At 40.4% G+C, this 19,560-nt stretch overlaps 1 protein-coding gene across 1 annotated transcript in view; it reads left to right on the forward strand.

Annotated features, from left to right (window-relative positions):
- Positions 1–17,064, forward strand: part of SPEF1 (sperm flagellar 1) — a 33,217-nt gene extending 16,153 nt beyond the window's left edge. The window contains exons 2-7 of the mRNA XM_063459779.1: positions 5,604–5,715; positions 6,995–7,151; positions 7,539–7,581; positions 13,849–13,921; positions 15,036–15,141; positions 16,781–17,064. Of these exons, the coding sequence (XP_063315849.1) occupies positions 5,604–5,715; positions 6,995–7,151; positions 7,539–7,581; positions 13,849–13,921; positions 15,036–15,141; positions 16,781–16,882 (593 nt within the window). The 3' untranslated portion in view covers positions 16,883–17,064. The remainder of the gene's footprint in view (positions 1–5,603; positions 5,716–6,994; positions 7,152–7,538; positions 7,582–13,848; positions 13,922–15,035; positions 15,142–16,780) is intronic.
- Positions 17,065–19,560: the final 2,496 nt, after the last annotated feature.

Below are 19,560 nucleotides of genomic sequence, written 5' to 3' on the forward strand. Positions count from 1 at the left end.
CATTTGTCTTAACCCCTTAAGGACCGGACTGTTTTTGCGATGTTGTACATTTGCGACCAGGCATCTTTTTGACACTTTTGTGGTGTTTGTGTTTAGCTGTAATTTTCTGCTCTCTCATTAACTGTTCCCATACAAATTATATATTGTTTTTTTCAGGACAAAAGGGGCTTTCTTTACATACCATTATTTATATAATCTCATGTAATTTAATTTTAAAAAATATGATGAAAAATTGAAAAAAATACATGTTTTATGACTTTTATGTGAAAAATCTTTTACTCATCTACAAAAGCGAATGAAAAAAACTGCTAAATAGATTCAAAATGTTGTCCTCAGTTTAAAAATACCCAGTGTTTACATGCTTTTTGCTATTTTTTGCATGTTATAGGGCTATAAGTACAAGTAGGATATTGCGGTTTCAAAACATACATTTTTAAAATGTATCAATAGTGACATTGTAACACTATTATCTGTCATAAATCTCTGAATACCACCCCACATGTACATATTTTTTTTTAAAGTAGACAACCCAAGGTATTCAATATGGGGTATGTCCAGACTTTTTTAGTAGCCACTTAGTCACAAACACTGGCCAAAGTTAGCGTTCATATTTGTTTGTGTGTGAAAAAAGTAAAAAACTAAATTGAGGGGGGCGGGGCCGGACCGCCATGCAGGCAAGTCGCATGTCTGAGCAGCTCCTGAGGGCTTTAGCTTAAAGAGCTGAATTTCGGCAGAGCCTGTACCAACTCGGAGCCCAGAAGCAATAATCTGCTACTTAATTGACAGCTGGTGTTGGTGCCGGGCCCAGATCCGGGAATACTAAAGCCTTAAACAAACAATCGAGACTCCGGAATTCGAGGCCTAGTCGAGCGAGGAGCGGAGTGGACGGCCGCCTCCTTGCTTCCTTGCTCACTGCCCCACACTGGCTCTCCCACGGAGCAACTGACTGGTCCCGTTTCCCCCCCCCTCTGGACCGGTGGGGGTCATCCCGGTCCCCGCCAGCACACTTCTCTGCTGGACCTCCTAAACCACAAAGACGATCAGCACCGACCGCTAAACACACCTAAGATGGCGGCACCTCATGTTTCTGAACAACACGAGGCAGCAGAGGCACACAAGATGTGGAAGAAGGTATTTCTGCTGCCTTATGGGGATCCCTGCACACGCCTCTGGAGAGAGCTGGGAGATAGAAACATGCAGCTCGGCTTACCAATCGCCGACCCGGCGCCTCTACATCCTGAAAGGTACCTGCGTCCATGCCCCTCGATCAGCCATCATCAGCGAGATGTGAAGGGAGAGATCCCAGAAGACGACCCACTGGCTCTGATCTGGGGAGTAACCACGGCTAAAGCCTTGTGAAAACGGCGTGAAGAGGCCCCAAAATCTGGCGTGTTGCCCCCTGAGCATATCTGGGGATGGGAGTGCGAAAATGGGGAATTCCAACTTGCCACAATCAGGCAATCTTCAGGCCTGGGTCAGGAGAACTCTCACAGCCCACTCAGTACACCCAGTCTGGGCATAGGCTGAACTCTTTTTTTTACCACATTAAGTTATTCAGCTCCCAACAGCCTCCATACTGTTTACTCTTGTTTATTACTAATTCTTTTTTTTTTAATGTGTGTGATCTTGCTGGTTTATGAGCTGATTGCCTAGTCTTAATTCCAACATATCTTGTCTATCATGCAGGTCTAGCATATATGTCACTATAAAGATGTGCTGGCAGTATTTCTACCCAGGCCACCGGTAATCATACAGCATCTCTCAAAGTCTCTTGTAACTTCCTCACAGTGGCCCTAGTATAAGCAGTAACATACCTTAGTTTAGTATACTGACAACTAATTAGACTTCTTGACATGCATAATACAAGCTTGCAATTATCTCTACTCAATGTTTTTTGTGCATGTCGAGGTTTCTCACCTTTTGAATGTTTATTTAAAAAAAAGTGCAAGTCTTTAGACATGACCTGTTGCATACCTGCAATATACTTTGTCATATTACTTATCAATGTCATGTCACTACCTGGTTATGTTTCTTTCCATGTACTACTAAAATAAAGAATTATAAAAATATGACAAAAAAAAAAAAAAAAAACTAAATTGAACGCTAATTTTGGCCAGTGTTTGTGACTAAGTGGCTACTAAAAAAGACTGGACATACACCATTTGCAATACATTGGGTTGTCTTCTTTTGCAAATGGTATGCCATCATGGGGGTAATTCTCATTCCTCGGCTACCATACGCTCTCAAAGGCAACGTAACCAACTTGGCCATTTTCAATGTAAAAATATTTGACCCATATATTTGACCCTGTAACTTTCAAAAACGCTATAAAACCTGTACATGGGGGGGGGGGGGGGGGGGGAGGTACTGTTATACTCAGGAGACTTTGCTGAACACAAATATTAGTGTTTCAAAACTGGAAAATGTATCACAACAATTATATCATCAGTAAAAGTGCTGTTTGTGTGTGAAAAATTAAAAAAAAAGTCACTTTCACTGACAATATCATCGCTGTGATATGATTTACTGTTTTGAATCACTAATATTTGTGTTCAGCGAAGTCTCCCGAGTAAAACAGTACCCCCCATGTACAGGTTTTAGGGTGTCGTAGAACGTTACAGGGTAAAATACAGTGCTAACAAATTAAATTCTCTGGACTTTCGACCTGGGTTGGCAGGCAGGTCCCTTAAATTGCAATCAATAAAATTACTTAATTATGTAAAAATATTACATAAATACACATGTAGAATTTAAATATATATGCATATTTATATATTTGAAGTCTACGTGTATATTTATATAATTATTTATGCAATTTTGTATATGGACATATGTATATTTCGTATTCTTTTTATTTATTTATACATACATATATATATATACAATTTCATTCTAAGTGTATTTTGATTTACATATATATATATTAATATCAAAATACAGTTAGAATAAAATTTCATATAGAATTTTTTTTTTTAATTTTTATTATTATTTTACATTTTTTATTTAATTTAAATTACGTATTATTTGTATTTTATAATAATATATATACAATATATATAGTTATTATATATATATATATATATATATATATATATATATATATATATATATGCAGAAATAAGGGAAGCACTCTCCGGTCTTCATAAAAAGTCCTTTAGTATTTTATTTCCAAATTGTCAAATAACGATCGACGTTTCGACCCCTCAGGGTCTTCCTCAAGATCAGTGTATCAATAAACATAAACCAAATATATAGCATAATCAATAATGTACTCACCAATCGTGACTGAATCACCTCCCCTCCTCCGTGTAAACCCGGAAGTGAATTAGCGATCACGTGACTGCGTGACCTGCCGTGCTGCGTGCGTGCTGACGTGTACATGTGTTGCTAGGAAACCCATATACAAAACATTTACAGAGTTATCTATCCCGAGCTGTGTATAGATATGTGAATATATATCAATGTAGATTAAATGTGAACTATGAGAAATGTAGGAATAGCTATGCATACCGCTATATAAGATGCAAACAAATTTGTAAGGTTTTTACAGTGAATCCACGTATGTGATCACGCAATGAAAATAGTGCCAAATTGCATGCAGTGAAGAAAATGTGCATAAGTGTCATATAGATCTCACCAGAGAGCTATACCACCTAATCTTATATATACATAGGACATAAAGAATACATATAAAGGTGATATCCACCATATCAAATCAAACATAACAATGGAGAACTAGCTTAAGATGACCATAATCTATGTAAAGACACAAAGCAGGGCAGCTATATCATAACTGGCAAAGATAACTATTACACCCCTGTGTATAATAGAGTCGGCGGCTAGGGGATAAATAGCCATATTCTTGAGGAGTTAGTCATTTTAAAGACCTATTCTATCGATCAGGAGCCACCAGGAAATACCCCGGAACGGGAGAAAGACTGAAAAAGAATGCAACACAGAGAGAACGGAGCAAAAGAGACAGCTGGAGAGAATAAATGAAAAATTCAGATATAAACAACACATCTCACGGTGTTCTATACCCCAATTATAGAAACATAGACAAAATAATATTTTCATTGAGCCCCTTAGGGGCGACAGTGTCCAATCGATATATCCATTGGGCCTCTCGTTGTAGCAAGATCCTCGATCTGTCCCCTCCTCTGGACATAGGAGGAACATGATCTATGGCCACAAATCTGAGAGTCGGGAGTTTAAAAAATGTTTGGCCACTGGTTTGTCGCTATGTTGATCCCTAAATGCGGTCATGATCGTAGATCTATGTCCTCTTAGTATGACATTATATATATGATATATAGACGTATATTATATTATATTATATATATAATATACGTCTATATATCATATATACACATATATAATTATTATTTTTATTTATTAACTTTAACCTTTATTTTTTTTTTAGGATTTTACACTAGCAGGAAGACTGCCTGTCAGCACAGACAGTCCCCCTGCAGGCAGACACATGGACACCTATTGTGACCATGTGGTCGCCCTGTTGAGCGATCACATGGCCACAGGGGTCCTAATCCGCCATGGGGAGACTGTCTGGGCTGCAGGCAGTCTCCCCACACCGGGACCAACGACGGCGATCGGGTAAGTACATTGGACCATTAGGACGGTTCAGGACAGTCAGCGGTCAGCAAGGCAAAAATGCAGATGACGGTCCTGAACCGTCCTCGGTCCTTAAGGGGTTAATGGAAACACATTTACTTGAATATTTGTATTGCTCATTGAGGTATTGTACGTATTTTTGTAAATTGTAAAAACAAATTGGGAAAAAAAAATATTTAAATAAAACAAGAGCTATCACGAACGATACAAAGCTTACACTATTAACAAGAGCTATCATAAACGATACAAAGCTTACACTATTAACAAGAGCTATCACAAACGACAAAGAGCTTATACTAATAACAAGAGTTATCACTAACGACAGAAAGCTTATACGATTAACAAAGAGTTATCACTAATAATAGTATTTTTACTACATCTCTATGTAAAATGTCCTGTTGGACGAGGACTAGTTAAATTGTTTTGTTTGTTTTCTATTCTCTAGTGAATTTTCATTTGTTTTTGTTTAATGTAAACTGTCAGAATGTGTACAATTCCCAGGAAGAGAGAAATTCTCTAGAATTCTATGTATTTTGAGTCACTGAGATATTTCGGTTGTAATGACTTCATGGCTGCGGTAGTAGCTTTACGTATTCTTGAGCAATTTAGCGAGTAATGAGTGTATGCACGAGATAATTTTACCAGCTCCAGGCTTCTTGTGGTCTCCATACACAACAGAACAACCACATTCAGCTTAGCTGTTCTGATGACTATAGTGTCCCTTTAATGGCGTGCAGCCTTATGAAATGATACTGTAAAGTTGCAACATATTGATTTTTTTTTTTGTGTGGTTTGTGTCAGTTATTATCAGAGTGTAAATTCCATGCTGTTGGACAATGGATTATAGATACATTTACAGTCAATGAATGAAAATGTGATAAGCCTCAGATATAACTCTGCAGAACAAGACGCAGGTCATTACTAAACACAACAATCTCTAACTCATTCTGTTTCTTCGTTTTCCCATCCAGTCCTGACTGCAGAATTGGTGAAATTTCATTTCCCTAAACTGGTTGAAATGCACAATTATGTTCCAGCTAATTCAGCCCAGCAGAAGCTCAGCAACTGGAACACACTGAACAAGTAAGCACTTACGCATGATCGCTGTGTAGAAGTCCTGCTCGCTCTCTGAAGACATAGGGTTTCTAGTAATGTTTCACTTAGTGGACAATATATAATATCAAGGGCTATTGCACCGACTCAGAGCTTTATTCCTCTAAAACATTTACATCTCTTAGATCTGGTACCCCAACAGAGGGTTCATTTTAACCTTTTCCCATCCCATACAACATTTTACAAATATTGAGTAGATTTACTTGATGTACGAATCTGATATGAGTGTTATGTCTTTTGCCTCAAAGGGCACTCTAAGCATGATACGCATTGTCGCGATGATGGTGTCCGGACCCAGATATTTTCTTCATCTGTTCCGAGATGTTCGGGGCTGTTCATACTGAGTAAATTATCTACCGGATTGGCGTGCGATGTACTGTGAACATGCGCACACAGTCCTATTCAGCTATTCCGCTCACGACTCAGAGGGCTGTGCACACATGCAACATGTACCACAAGCCTTTGAGATATTGTTACAAACCTTTTTATAAGTGATGGTGTATCTCTCTTTTATTGTAGTACAGGTATAACTTATACAATTTTTTTTTATATAATTGTCATTTAATTAACTGACAAACACAGTACCAATAAAACAATTAATTAAATATTGTTACAGCAAAGCTGAAAAAAATAAGATGAGGTCAAAAGCTGGGTGGAGGGGAGAGAGGGGTGAGGGGGAAGTTATGGAGCCAAACAAGATAGTTTTAAAAGACAGGAGTGTCTTGTACCAAAACCACTGGAATAACCTGTAATGATGCAATACACCTTAATGATACAGCAAGCACCAATCAAATAATGTTTTGATATAAATAAGCTGTGATAAGACCATGCACTTTAATAATAGTAAAATCAGTAATAATGTAATAAAGTGTAATGGTACATAATAATCGGTAATACCATAAACTGTAACACTGCAATAAGCTGTAGTGATTATGGTGTTTAATATTCCCTCCTGTGAGCGCTCTGTACTGCACAAAATCTTAAAATGATTATTGCCAAGTGCAGGATGCTTGTGGGTATGATTTCACCCGGATTAAATAGATTAGAATATGATGTAAATGTAACAAGATACAAAATAACATTGATCTAGAGACCAAACGTAGACCTGGAATCCATTGTTCCCTCCACCTTCTTAACAAAGCGATGTGCCTTCCATCTTTAAATCACACCAGCCAATATCTGATAGCCTGCATGTAGAAATGACTTAATAGGTTATGTCATTGAACCGCAACACTTTTCTGTCTCCTAGGAAAGTTTTCACTAAACTGAATTTTTCTGTACCGGATGACGTGATTCGTAAAGTTATCCAGTGCTCCCCGGGGGTGGTGGAGCTTGTTCTTAATACTTTACGACAGAAGATCGAGGAAAAGCAGAAACAAAGCCAAACCTCAGGGGATGCCACCAAGGTAACGTAAACTGCGTTGGAACACAACGCATGAAATGGAACACAACGCATTTCACCTTATTTTCATGCGCAATACAGAGATCACATATTTATTTATGTAAATATCATTAATATAATACAATGGCACTATATAATAATGCTACCTATCGTAGTAACAAGATTGTCCATTTATAATGTTCATAAGAAATATAGCTTTTAGTTGTACTAGCTGAAGATTCCAGCAGGGGGTGCTATGTTCTAGCCAATCTACACCTGACCACTTACAAGTAGCCTGGCTACATTCCTCTTGGGTTAATACTATGTTAATGCTATGGTCCCCAGCCCATAAATTAATGGAAATAATTCTGAATTATTGCAGCAATAAATGTGTATCTGTATTTTCACTCAGGTGCAGAGTCCACGAGCTGAAGCCAATAATCAGACCGAAGCAGGTAAAATAAACAGAGCACAGAATTCTATAAATGAATATTATTAGTTTCAGGTGCGCACAGGTCTAACTGATAATTAAAACAAATGACACAGGGCGCCTATCTGCACTGCATGACAGCCAATTCCCCCACCCCCTGGGCTGCCAAGGCAAGCAGTATCCTGAAGAAATCTTATGCTGGCAGGAATGCCCTTTGCTGTTAATGATGTGCCTGTCCAGAGCTTTCTGGCGACTTGTACCTGTTGTCCTCAGAAGCAAGACACCAGGGAAATGTCCTGGATCTGCAGAATAATAGACCCAAAATCAGAAGTGTACCTCCCAAGTTGTGAATCTCAGACGGTATCCATTAAGCGTTTTGAAATGCGTTTATTTCCTGACATGTGACCAAGCCCTCACAGTGAATCTCCTAATATAGCTGTGTTCAGTACCGACCAAAAACAGAACCCCATCCTTGGCTTTTTAGAATGGCTTCAGTATGGAACCAAGGACTTCATGTTATCTGTGTATTAGCAAGATCTCCCTTAGAAAGCAAGGACATGAATCATTGTATTTTGATTCAAGGATTCATACGTCTTCGATGTTCTTTTACGCAGCATATACATTTGTGGCGGAACCAACCTCGCCACTGAGAACTGGAGAAGCCTGGTTGCCAGCCTCCTGCCCAGTGATTATGGTCCCTGGGAGATATTTCCTTTAAGGGACTGAATTGGGGCTTATGGACTGCTACCATAATGTACTGACCCTTTAAGAACTACTTTTGGGCATGTGGATTGTATAATACTGTGAAGACAAACAAGCCAGTTGCCTACGGCAACCAGCCTATGAGTGTGTCTGGGGAATCCTGGGAAAGGGGGTAACCCTTACATACGTGTTAAGGAGAAAAAGAGGAAGATAAAGAAAGAGATAGGAAACTCCTAATCTCTAATCTAGATCGACCATGTTAGGAAACCCCTTCCTAGTAGTAATGATAAAACTTAACCTTTAATGGAGATGCAGTAAGACAATGTGAACACAAATAATAATAATAGTGGTAACAAAAGGAAAAACAAAAATAGAAAAAAATAATAATAATAGAATAAGTAGTGGTTCCTAAATAACTGTGGTAATGGACAATAGCAATTATAGAAAAATTAAATTGTCGTCCTTATAAACCACCTATAGGAGGAGAATTAAAGTCCAAACTGGTACAAGCAAATGTAAAGGGGGAGGTGGAGGGAGAGAGTCAGAGTTAGGCTATAAATGCCCTCTACAACTCTTAGAATGGGAAGGATCGCCAATATAGAAAGGCTTTAGCACACTAGCTAACAAGTAGTTACACTTAGGGTACACAATGTTGCAAAACCCTATAACCATAGGAGCTCCCCTACTGCGTACTATCAGGAGACCACCTACGTGGAGCATATGAAGTAAGTATAACATCGGCTAACTAAAATGCCGGTTGAACGCTCTAAACTTGCTCCCCCTTTACATTTGCTTGTACCAGTTTGGACTTTAATTCTCCTCCTATAGGTGGTTTATAAGGACAACAATTTAATTTTTCTATAATTGCTATTGTCCATTACCACAGTTATTTAGGAACCACTACTTATTCTATTATTTTATTTTCTATTTTTGTTTTTCCTTTTGTTACCACTATTATTATTATTTGTGTTCACATTGTCTTACTGCATCTCCATTAAAGGTTAAGTTTTATCATTACTACTAGGAAGGGGTTTCCTAACATGGTCGATCTAGATTAGAGATTAGGAGTTTCCTATCTCTTTCTTTATCTTCCTCTTTTTATTTGTATAATACTGTCCCTAGCCCTTTAAATACTTTGGGGACAGATTGGTACTTTTGTATATGGCACTTCGGACACAGTCGAAGATGTCGAAGCTGTCGAAGCTGTCGAAGCTGTCGAAGCGGTCGAAGCTGTCGAAGCGGTCGAAGCTGTCGAAGTGGTCGAAGCTGTCGAAGTTACCGAAGTTGTCGAAGTCGTCGAAGTGGCCGGTATCGGACAAAGGACCACATGGCGGCGGCCATTTTAACTTCGAACACTGCCAACCCTTAACATGTGATTTGTATGTGAATCGCCTGGCACCCCGACTTGGTACCTCCGTTATAGGATGCTCCTAGCGTTTCCTGAGGACTCCAAGCACTCTGGCAGACACCTCAATCACCGAATCAGAGAAGCGTATAAATCCTCTCAAGCCTCTGAATGCTGTAGACAGTTGAATAGGAACCATATGAATAGGTTTACACTCCTAGCAGTCAAACTGGAACAGCATACAATAAATCCTCCCCCAATAATGAGACGACACTTCACTTTGAGGGTTAAACAGGAACTCTGGACTGGCACATCCAGCCTGGCTTTTATTACAAGAGTACACATACAGGCCACACCCAGGGGGAGGCATAAAATAACCAATGACATAGATGTTACCTCCCACACATCCCCTCCCCTTAGTGTGACACATAATCCCATTATTCATACAGTTTAAAATATACTTTTTACACAATATTTATAACTTCAAAACCATACATCACATTCACACAAAATTACATATCCACAATCAATCCATTCAGTGGAACAACATATTAAAAAATGGCATGGATCAGACCAGGGGTTCAAAAGTTAGTAAAGTATCTTTTAAAACCCCTAGCTTTCCAGCTCAGACCGGTTTTTACAGAGCCTTCTCTGTGCTGGAGAAGTAATCCAATTATCTCCAGCACAGAGACAGACTCCATTGAGCACATGGGAGCACAAAGACAGTAAAACACTTTAAAATACATAAATTCACCTTTTACACATAACACGCAGACATGTCACCTATCCCTAGATAGCTGGGATCTGCGCGCACAAAACTACCGAATAGCGCGCAGATCCTACTCACACAGTTCACTCGCCACGGAGCCGAAGTCTTTAACTACACGAATGGGCTCCATGGCATAACTATCTGGGTTAACACATTCACATAAGGTCTGGTCCATAGTCCAAAGGCAAGAGGCGGGCAAGCAGCCCCCTCCAAGGACACGTGGCGAGGTCGGTTTCGCCACACTTCTTCCCTTTACCCCCCAGACTAACAGGGTATCTGACCTCCTGCCGGTCAGTGCCCTGGTTAGTCCAGCAACCCACCCATGAAGCACAAACAGCAGTACCTCCCACCCACAATAACTGGTTACTACACCTGGGTAGAGGAGAACTTTGTCCAGGTCCAGGTGCCTCACCACGGCTGTGTGGGGGACTGGTAGTCTGCCTTGGTGGGTTTCTGAGTGGGCAGAGACCAGCGGTACTCTGCCCTGGTGCCAGCGCTACCACTGAAGTAGCCTGATTGAAGCCTGGTTGTGGGAGGGGGAGACCGACCGTCTCCCCTCTGGGTACACAGCTCCAGGGCCGGACTGGGATAAAAATTCGGCCCGGGCATTTTTTTATCACAGCGGCCCACTAAGAAGGGGCGGGGCAGAGAGGGTGTGTTTTGTCGTCACTAACGACAAACACGCCCCCTTCTCAAAGTGCAGGCCAGGGCAGACCATGCGCAGAGCTCTGCTAAAGAGCTCTAGCATGAGAAAAAAGCCCTGTATTTGTTCTGCACAGTGCAAGCAAATTTAATAACATGCTTGCACTGTGTTTCCTTGCAACTTGTCTCTGGCGTCTCTATAAATGGATACCAGGAGACAAAAATGCCAGGAAAGAGTATTGTGCTGTGTTTGTAGCCTGCTTGTGGGATTGTGTGTGTGTGTGTATAGAGTGAGCTGATTGTGGTGTGATATTGTGTAATAAGGTCGGTTTTAGTCGTATTGTGTTTGTGGTGTAATGTAATGCATATGTGGCTAGGGGCTGTAGAGAATGTGTGTATAGGGGATGTAGCAAGTGTGTGCATACAGGCTATAGTGTGTGTGTGTGTATATGTGATGTAGTGTTTGTAGAGAGTGTGTGTTTAGGGGTGTAGTATGTGTTTGCTAACAAGGAATCTAGTGTGTGTATAGGGGATCCAGAGTGTGTATGTCAGGAATGTAGTGTGTGTGTGCGTGTGTGTGCGTGTGTATATATATATATATATATATATATATGTGTGTTTGGAAGTATTGTGTATGTGTGTGGTGCAGTGTGTTGGGGAGGTTCTGTGTGTATGTGAGGGGTGCAGTATGTGTGTATGATGGATGCTGTGTGTGAGGGTGCAGTGTGAGGGTGCTGTGTATGAGGGTGCTGTGTATGAGGGTGCTGTGTATGATGTGTGTGAGAGTGCTGTGTATGATATGTTTTGTGATAATGCTGAGTGTGATGTGTGTGAGTCCTGAGTGTGATGTGTGTGAGAGTGCTGAGTGTAATAGTGCTGTGGATGATGTGTGTGTGAGGGTGCTGTGTGTGAGAGTGCCGAGTGTGAGAGTGCTGTGGATGATGTGTGAGAGTGCTGTGTGTGAGAGTGCTGAGTGTGATGTGTGTGAGAGTGCTGAGTGTGATGTGTGTGAGAGTGCTGAGTGTGATGGGTGTGAGAGTGCTGAGTGTGATGGGTGTGAGAGTGCTGAGTGTGATGGGTGTGAGAGTGCTGTGTGTGATGGGTGTGAGAGTGCTGTGTGTGAAAGTGCTGTGATGGGTGTGAGAGTGCTGTGATGGGTGTGAGAGTGATGAGTGTGAGAGTGCTGTGTGTGATGGGTGTGAGATTGCTGGGTGTGATGGGTGTGAGATTGCTGGGTGTGATGGGAGTGAGAGTGCTGGTGTGATGGGAGTGAGAGTGCTGGGTGTGATGGGTGTGAGAGTGCTGTGTGTGAAAGTGCTGTGATGGGTGTGAGAGTGCTGTGTGTGATGAGTGTGAGAGTGCTGTGTGTGATGGGTGTGAGAGTGCTGGGTGTGATTGGAGTGAGAGTGCTGTGTGTGATGGGAGTGAGAGTGCTATGTGTGATGGGAGTGAGAGTGCTGGGTGTGATGGGAGTGAGAGTGCTGGGTGTGATGGGAGTGAGAGTGCTGGGTGTGAGTGTTGTGTGTGCATGTTAGAAGGGATTGAGTGTGAAATAAAATAAAAAAGTAGGGGGGTAAAATAAAATAAAAAAGTAGGCTTTATGTCCCCCCCCCCCCTCCCCTTCTTACCTTTAGCCTGGGAGGTGGGGGGGACCGGCACGCTGGTGAGTGAGAGCCCGGCACGCTGGTATCTTTTTATTAGGTGCTCCCATGAAGGGGAGGGACACACACAGTAACGTACATTAACCAATCACACAATAGTTACATCCCACACATAGCCCTCCCCTCTACCTGTAAACTAATTATCTGTACACACAGGAAAATACAATTATCATAGGTAGGGAAAATACAGTTTTTACACAATATTCATAACTCCCAAAATATACATCACATTCGCATAAAAATACATATTCACAATCAATCCATTCAGGGGAACAACATACTCAAAAATCATACGAATTGGACCAGGGGTTCAAAAGTTAGTACAAATGTGCATTTGACCTTCTGGAAGCATGGTTTTTCCAGCTCAAACTAGTTCCCCAGAATCCTCTATCCTGGAGACAATGGAGAAGCTGATTTAATTATATCCAGGGACAAACACAGCCTCCATTAAGCACATGTTACCAGCAACCACCAAAAGAAATAAAAATACATAACTCCTGTTATACTAAACAGAACCCCCACATTCAGCCCATCCCCAGATGGCTTGGATCTGAGCGCTCAACATATCCAAACAGCGCTCAGATGCCACAAACACAGTTCAAACGCCATGGGGTTTAAGTTTCGTATGGGCTGATGAGAGGGCCCATAATCCTGGGGCAGCCCAATAACCCACAGTATGCCCAAATACCGTGCATAAAGGGCCAAATCGCCCAGGGACCGTAGTCACAGGGTAAGAGGCGGGCAAGCAGCCCCCTCCAAAACACAGTGGCGAAGTGGCTTTCGCTACAGGGAGTTCTTAGAGGACTTTGGGGTTATGATCGAATTTTGGCATCAAATTTCAATTTAGTTTTAGTCATAGTCTTTTTGTTAGTTGGAGTCGTATTTTAGTTATTTGAATTGTCTTAGTCTAGTTTAAGACTTAACACTGGTTATGATAAACGGGGCTTAGGATAGGTCACCATAATTTTAAACACTCCATAACTGTACATCCCTAAACCTACAGCAAGGGGGTACATTTCTTGTTATTATTAAACTACCTTCATTGAAGCTTGGCAGCTATACAGAAAGTTACACATACAACTTGCACAGTTTTCTTCTGCTTCTGCATAGCCTGTACAGCTGGTGATTATAAAGATTAATGGATCTCATTATTCATGTCTGTTTACCACCCAGGTTATTCGACAAAACATAAAGCTAATGGAACAGAGGACAGCCAGCGGCCCGCTGTAAAAAGTGATCACGGAAGGTAATTAATGGATAGTCATCAAGCTTTACTCTGCGATCCACAATCTACTGTAGGAATTCTGAGGAATTTTCTGAGTTTATTAAGCTCCGTCAGTTTTATACAAGAGATAAACAATTCAACTTAGTGCTACTGAGTCTACAGTCTATTTCCTGCCTTCTCCTACACCCTAATTAACCGCCTTCCCCAAATCACGGCCATTTTCTTGTGGAATTAGGCTTGTAGGACTGGAAATGCTAATATCAGATGGCTGACAGACATTGTCTTATAATTACACGGGAGAATCCTGCTCCATAATACAATAACAGACTAGAGTAGACCCCGGTGCCTCCATCTTCATATATTTGCAGAAACAAACAGTACTTGAAAATGCTAAGTCATGCTTTCTGTCTTATATGAAACAATAACACATCAAATGATCATACCTTGATAAATTCACAGCAAAGCAGCATTTATAATACCTTAAAAGGTTAGTCCAAGCACCATGGCCACTTATGTGGTCCTGGTGTCTCTATGTGCAGCATTTTGTTTTGAAACACAGCACATACAGCGTTTAACTCCTTTTGCTGCCAGAGGTGGAGATACAAGCAGTGTCATTGTGCTGTCGACAACCCGTCTGCAATAAGAGTCCCGGGCTGTCTAATGTCAACTCTGTGCATAATTCTAAGCACAGGACGCCATTCATTGGCTGAGAGCGGTCAGCTGACACTATAAGCCAATGAATGGCGATAGGAACAGCATCCAGCCCATGCAGAAGGTATTTTTCCTAAAACAAGTCTTACCTTGTCAGGTGTGAAGACACAGAAACACAGCTTTAGATACTGTGTTAAAATTAATGAAATGTCCTCTCTTTCTCTTCCCCTTTACATAATTCTTTCTCTAATAGGATCTTTTAGAACCCTAACACTTGGATTTCATGTATTCTATTTTACGTTTAATAATGGCCGTCATGTCAATGTGACTCTTATTTAGTCGGTTATAATCCGGTATTTATTTTTAAAGCCTACAGAGAACATATAGTTTAACAAGGTCTCATACTGGGTGTCTTGTTTCATTATTCCATGGAGTGAATGTTTTGGTCATATTTACCAATCCTGATATTGTCTTTGTTCCCCAGTAAACCTCACCAAGGATATGCCCAGGCTGCCAATTCAGATGTCACGTTCCGCATACAGCTGGCCGAGAAGGAGCAAGCTTTGATGGCATCTCAGGAAAACGTTCAGGTGAGGGGGCCATGGCACAATGGATAACTCCGTTATTATGGACACAATGTCTTATCACATCACCTAAATAATAAGAGTATTCATTATTTAGAAATTATTGCTCAATCCCAGAGCTTAAAAGTTTTTACAGCAGATGCCCTGCACTACTTACGAATGAATGAAGGTACAGTATTGCCAAGCGCTTTGTATCTATTGCCAGTTATAGGCCAATGCAAACATAGGGTTATGGTTACTGGAAGATACTCTTGCCACCAACACTCTGGAGTACTCTAATTCAATAAGATAAAGCTATATTAGTCATTAGTAATTGATGACATTAAACACAACTGTATTAAAAATATACCCCACGTCTATCCATGGTAAAGACGACGTCGACATGCTTGTGACATCACACAAAAGACGGACACGCACGTTTTGGGGTCAAGGGCTAGGTACAGCCAATCGGATCTGCAAAAAGGTTATTTAAGCTCTCATATTCCCTTAGCTCATCGCCCTGTCATGGTTTCCCCTAGATTGTTTATATGGTTTCTTCATTCTATGTTTCTATCACAGTAAAGGAGGAGACCATATTTAAAAGAAGAAAAACTACCGCAACAAGAGGACATAGTCTTAAATTAGAGGGGCAAAGGTTCAAAAATAATATCAGGAAGTATTACTGAGAGGGTAGTGGATGCATAGAATTGCCTTCCAGCTGAAGTGGTAGAGGTTAACACAGTAAAGAAGTTTAAGCATGCGTGGGATAGGCATAAGGCTACCCTAACTATAAGATAAGGCCAGGGACTAATGAAAGTATTTAGAAAATTGGGCAGACTAGATGGGCAAAATGGTTCTTATCTGCCGTCACATTCTATGTTTCTTTCTATGTTTCTATGGTTATCTGAGAGTGTGTTCCTGATCATGCTTTTCTGGATTTTGACTTTGGCCTAGTTTTAACTTCCTTGGTTTATGGTACCCTTGACTTTTGGCTTTTCCTTATCGATGTGTATCGTTTTGTGTCCCTGACCTCGGCTAGTTGTTTTTTACTATTCTTGGGTACGTTAAGTCCGGCCATTCTCAGGTCCGGTAAGACGTTACCCTTAGTTCTAAGGTGTGATACTATTCTGTGTGCTGGATCAATATAATCCTGACACCCTATTGTGTTAAAAACACCATCCACCCTCATCCCCCTTTAAATATTGTAAAATCTTACCTTTATTCCAGTCTGCTGCTGCTGGCTCTTTCCCTGATCTGCCTGCTTGACTGACATCATTACAAGTGTTGATCTGAACCAATCACAATGTTTTCACAGAGGAAAGCATTGGATTGGCTGAGACTGTGAAGGAGGCAGATCAGGGGCAGAGCCAGCACAATCCAAACACAGCCCTGGCCAATCAGTATCTCATTCAGTGATATAAATACTGAATGTTTTTTTCGTGGCCCTCTTCCTTTTGCTTACTGTCCTAAAATAAAAGCTAGCTCACTGGTACGTGCCCCAACTACAGTGTCTGTAGCCCCAGTGAAACCACGAGATTAATCCTTTCAAAGATCAATACCATGAGGATGATTGAATCGGGTAATAATATCACCTAGGTCCAGGAAGTGTTTGAAGACCAGCAGAACCTGAACATAGCCTTTGTGCTTATATATTATATCTCCTTAGATCCTGCAGGTGAAATTGCGCAGAATGGAACAACTCCTTCAAATGAAAAATGTCCGAATTGACGATTTGACTCGGCGACTGCAAGAAGCTGAGAAAAAATGAACGTGGGTCCTGCCAAGTGTTTTATTTCTATTTTTATTTTTTTATCACAGATATACACTTAAATCAGTACTATAAATGGCAGAATTCCCTGTCATACTATAAATATATCCGTACGGACAGAGAAAGTCTTCTTCTCGGGGAAACAAGATCTTCCTAAAATGAATAAACAACAATTGAGCAATTTCAATGGTTTAACTTTGTGTTAATATTGAAGGGACGGTCCTGGCAGGAGATAACTCTAATTTTATTGTATTATATGGATAACGCATTGCAAATATACAAGACTAAATGAAAGTACACGAAATTAGAAACTCACCTGTAAGTTCTTGCATTTGATGGTTTTGTAAATGGTTTGCATTTTCCTGTACGGAGATTTTCCCACATTGGAAGTTGCTGAACTCTTTCAGACAGTCCCAGGGCCCCTATTATTTTATCTAAGACCACTGAGCATATCTCACAAGTCAGTCACTGCCCAGCAATATTGCACTAAAGGGAAACATCAAACTAAGGTAACAATTGGACTTGGCCAGTACTCACAGGTTCCCCGGCTTCTGGTCTTCGCAAAGTGGTTGAAACGGAAGTTCTTATTATGCTTATAGTTGTGTTAATTTGTGCAACTTTTCACATCATTCATTGGCAGCAAGTATCACCTGACACTCTCAGCCAAGAACTTCTGTAAGTTTAGCAATACATGATTGCTCTCAGGGGAGCCCAAGTAACTGGCAAACTGTCCACAGATAGTTTGACCCTGTACTGAGAGATGGTGCCAGGAGATTCCAGCAGGCTGTTTATGGTGCTTACAATGCTGTTCCAGTAGATTTGCCATTTTTCGTCATGCTTTATCTCCTTATACTAAATGGCAATGTATTTTCCTGAACACCTTCATCAAGTTATTACCATGTAATCATTCTAATTAGTCTGGGGTTTATATCACCTTCTTGTTTATAGTACTAATATCAGACAGAATAAGCCAGTTTCTCAGATCACAATTATCCTATAAGATACAATAATCCATTTTAAAAAATAAATCTTTATGCATTACAGAGATCCATAATTTGAATACATTGTATTAAAAAAAATCAATAGTTCACGATCTACCACAGCATTCGCTAAAATATATTTGTGTATTTTTCTACCATTCTATATTTGTAAAATGTAATTAAACTGTTTAGAACTGTGTTGGCCTTTATTGGTTTTGGATTTACTGGTAGTCGGGTAAATAGTTAATGTAGCTCAATATCATTTAATACAAGAGATTCTAGTGTTAAGGAATGTATTTGCATTTTCCTGTGAAAATGCCGTTAATAGGTAATTGTAGAAAGGCCAGATTTATCATGCTCCTGGTCTAAGAACTGAACACTGAATTACTACAGCATTGTTCTTTATTCAAGGAGGGCGGCATGGTTTCATACCTGCTGTCTAGAGTTTGTTAATTCTCCGAGACATTTCTGTATTAACATACACACTTATCAGCCCACTCCCAGCTAAGTCAGGAACCGCATTCTGCATCTTCCACTGTATCGATGGGACACGTTGCCCAGCCAGCCCTACTGCTAGCCAAATCCCATTTAAGAGACTGCCATGTATGACCCCAGAAAGTCACTCAAGTGATTCCTGCTAATTCTTTATCTGCAGAAGTGGTGACCTAAGAAATAGCTTAAAAAGGAAGGGTAATAGGCGCTCACTATAGTAACCAGGCAGCAGTATACAGAACAAGGATTCCCCAACCTTGTGAGTGAATAGCAGAAAAAGAGAAGGCGTATACCGCGCTTATTGTTTTAAATGTAAAATATACAAAAATACATACATATGTTCTTGGATATTCCAATTAATCGTGACCTCAAAGAGAAATAGAAATAAAAAGATAATAGCGCAATACAGCAAATATTGTTTTAAAAATAGATGATAAGTAACTAAGTACAGTCCACTCACATGAAATAGAGCTATAACAGAGCTCTACTGTAAAGCGCTTGGACGGTACAATCCCCGTCTTTGGATTTGTGGTGGTTGCCGCAGATGTTTTCAAGGTGCCATGTGTATAGTTGGTATAAAAAGAAAAGATAGCAGCAATATGGTGAAGTAAGTCCAAATGGTAAAATAAATAATAAATAGTAATGTACTTACACTTTCCAGAGCATGTAACCTGCTCTAGTGTAAACAGCTTAGGTGGTATGATCCCCACCAAGGATATACAGGATACCAGGAAATGAAGATTATAAGTCTAGAAAGTAACTAAAAAGTATACTTTAATATAAACAAACTAAACAATGAAATCTAAAATATAGATATAAAATATAGTCCCACTTAATGCGTTTCGCCTAATAGGCTTCTTCAGAAGTGTGTGGAAGCCTATTAGGCGAAACGCGTTAAGTGGGAAGTTAGAAAACTGGAAAAATACAGGATTACAAAAAGTGTATCAACTAAATAATACTATTAAAAAATTATGTTCTGCAACATATGTATGGGTGGTCTTGAAAAGAGGCGTTTAATTGTGGCGGAACCAACCTCGCCACTGAGAACTGGAGAAGCCTGGTTGCTAGCCTCCTGCCCAGTGATTATGGTCCCTGGGAGATATTGCCCTTTAAGGGACTGAATTGGGGCTTATGGGCTGCTACCATAATGTACTGACCCTTTAAGAACTACTTGTGGGCATGTGGATTGTAAAATACTGTCCCTAG

This window comes from Pelobates fuscus, chromosome 6 (assembly GCF_036172605.1).
Source record: "Pelobates fuscus isolate aPelFus1 chromosome 6, aPelFus1.pri, whole genome shotgun sequence".
Lineage (NCBI taxonomy): Eukaryota > Metazoa > Chordata > Amphibia > Anura > Pelobatidae > Pelobates > Pelobates fuscus.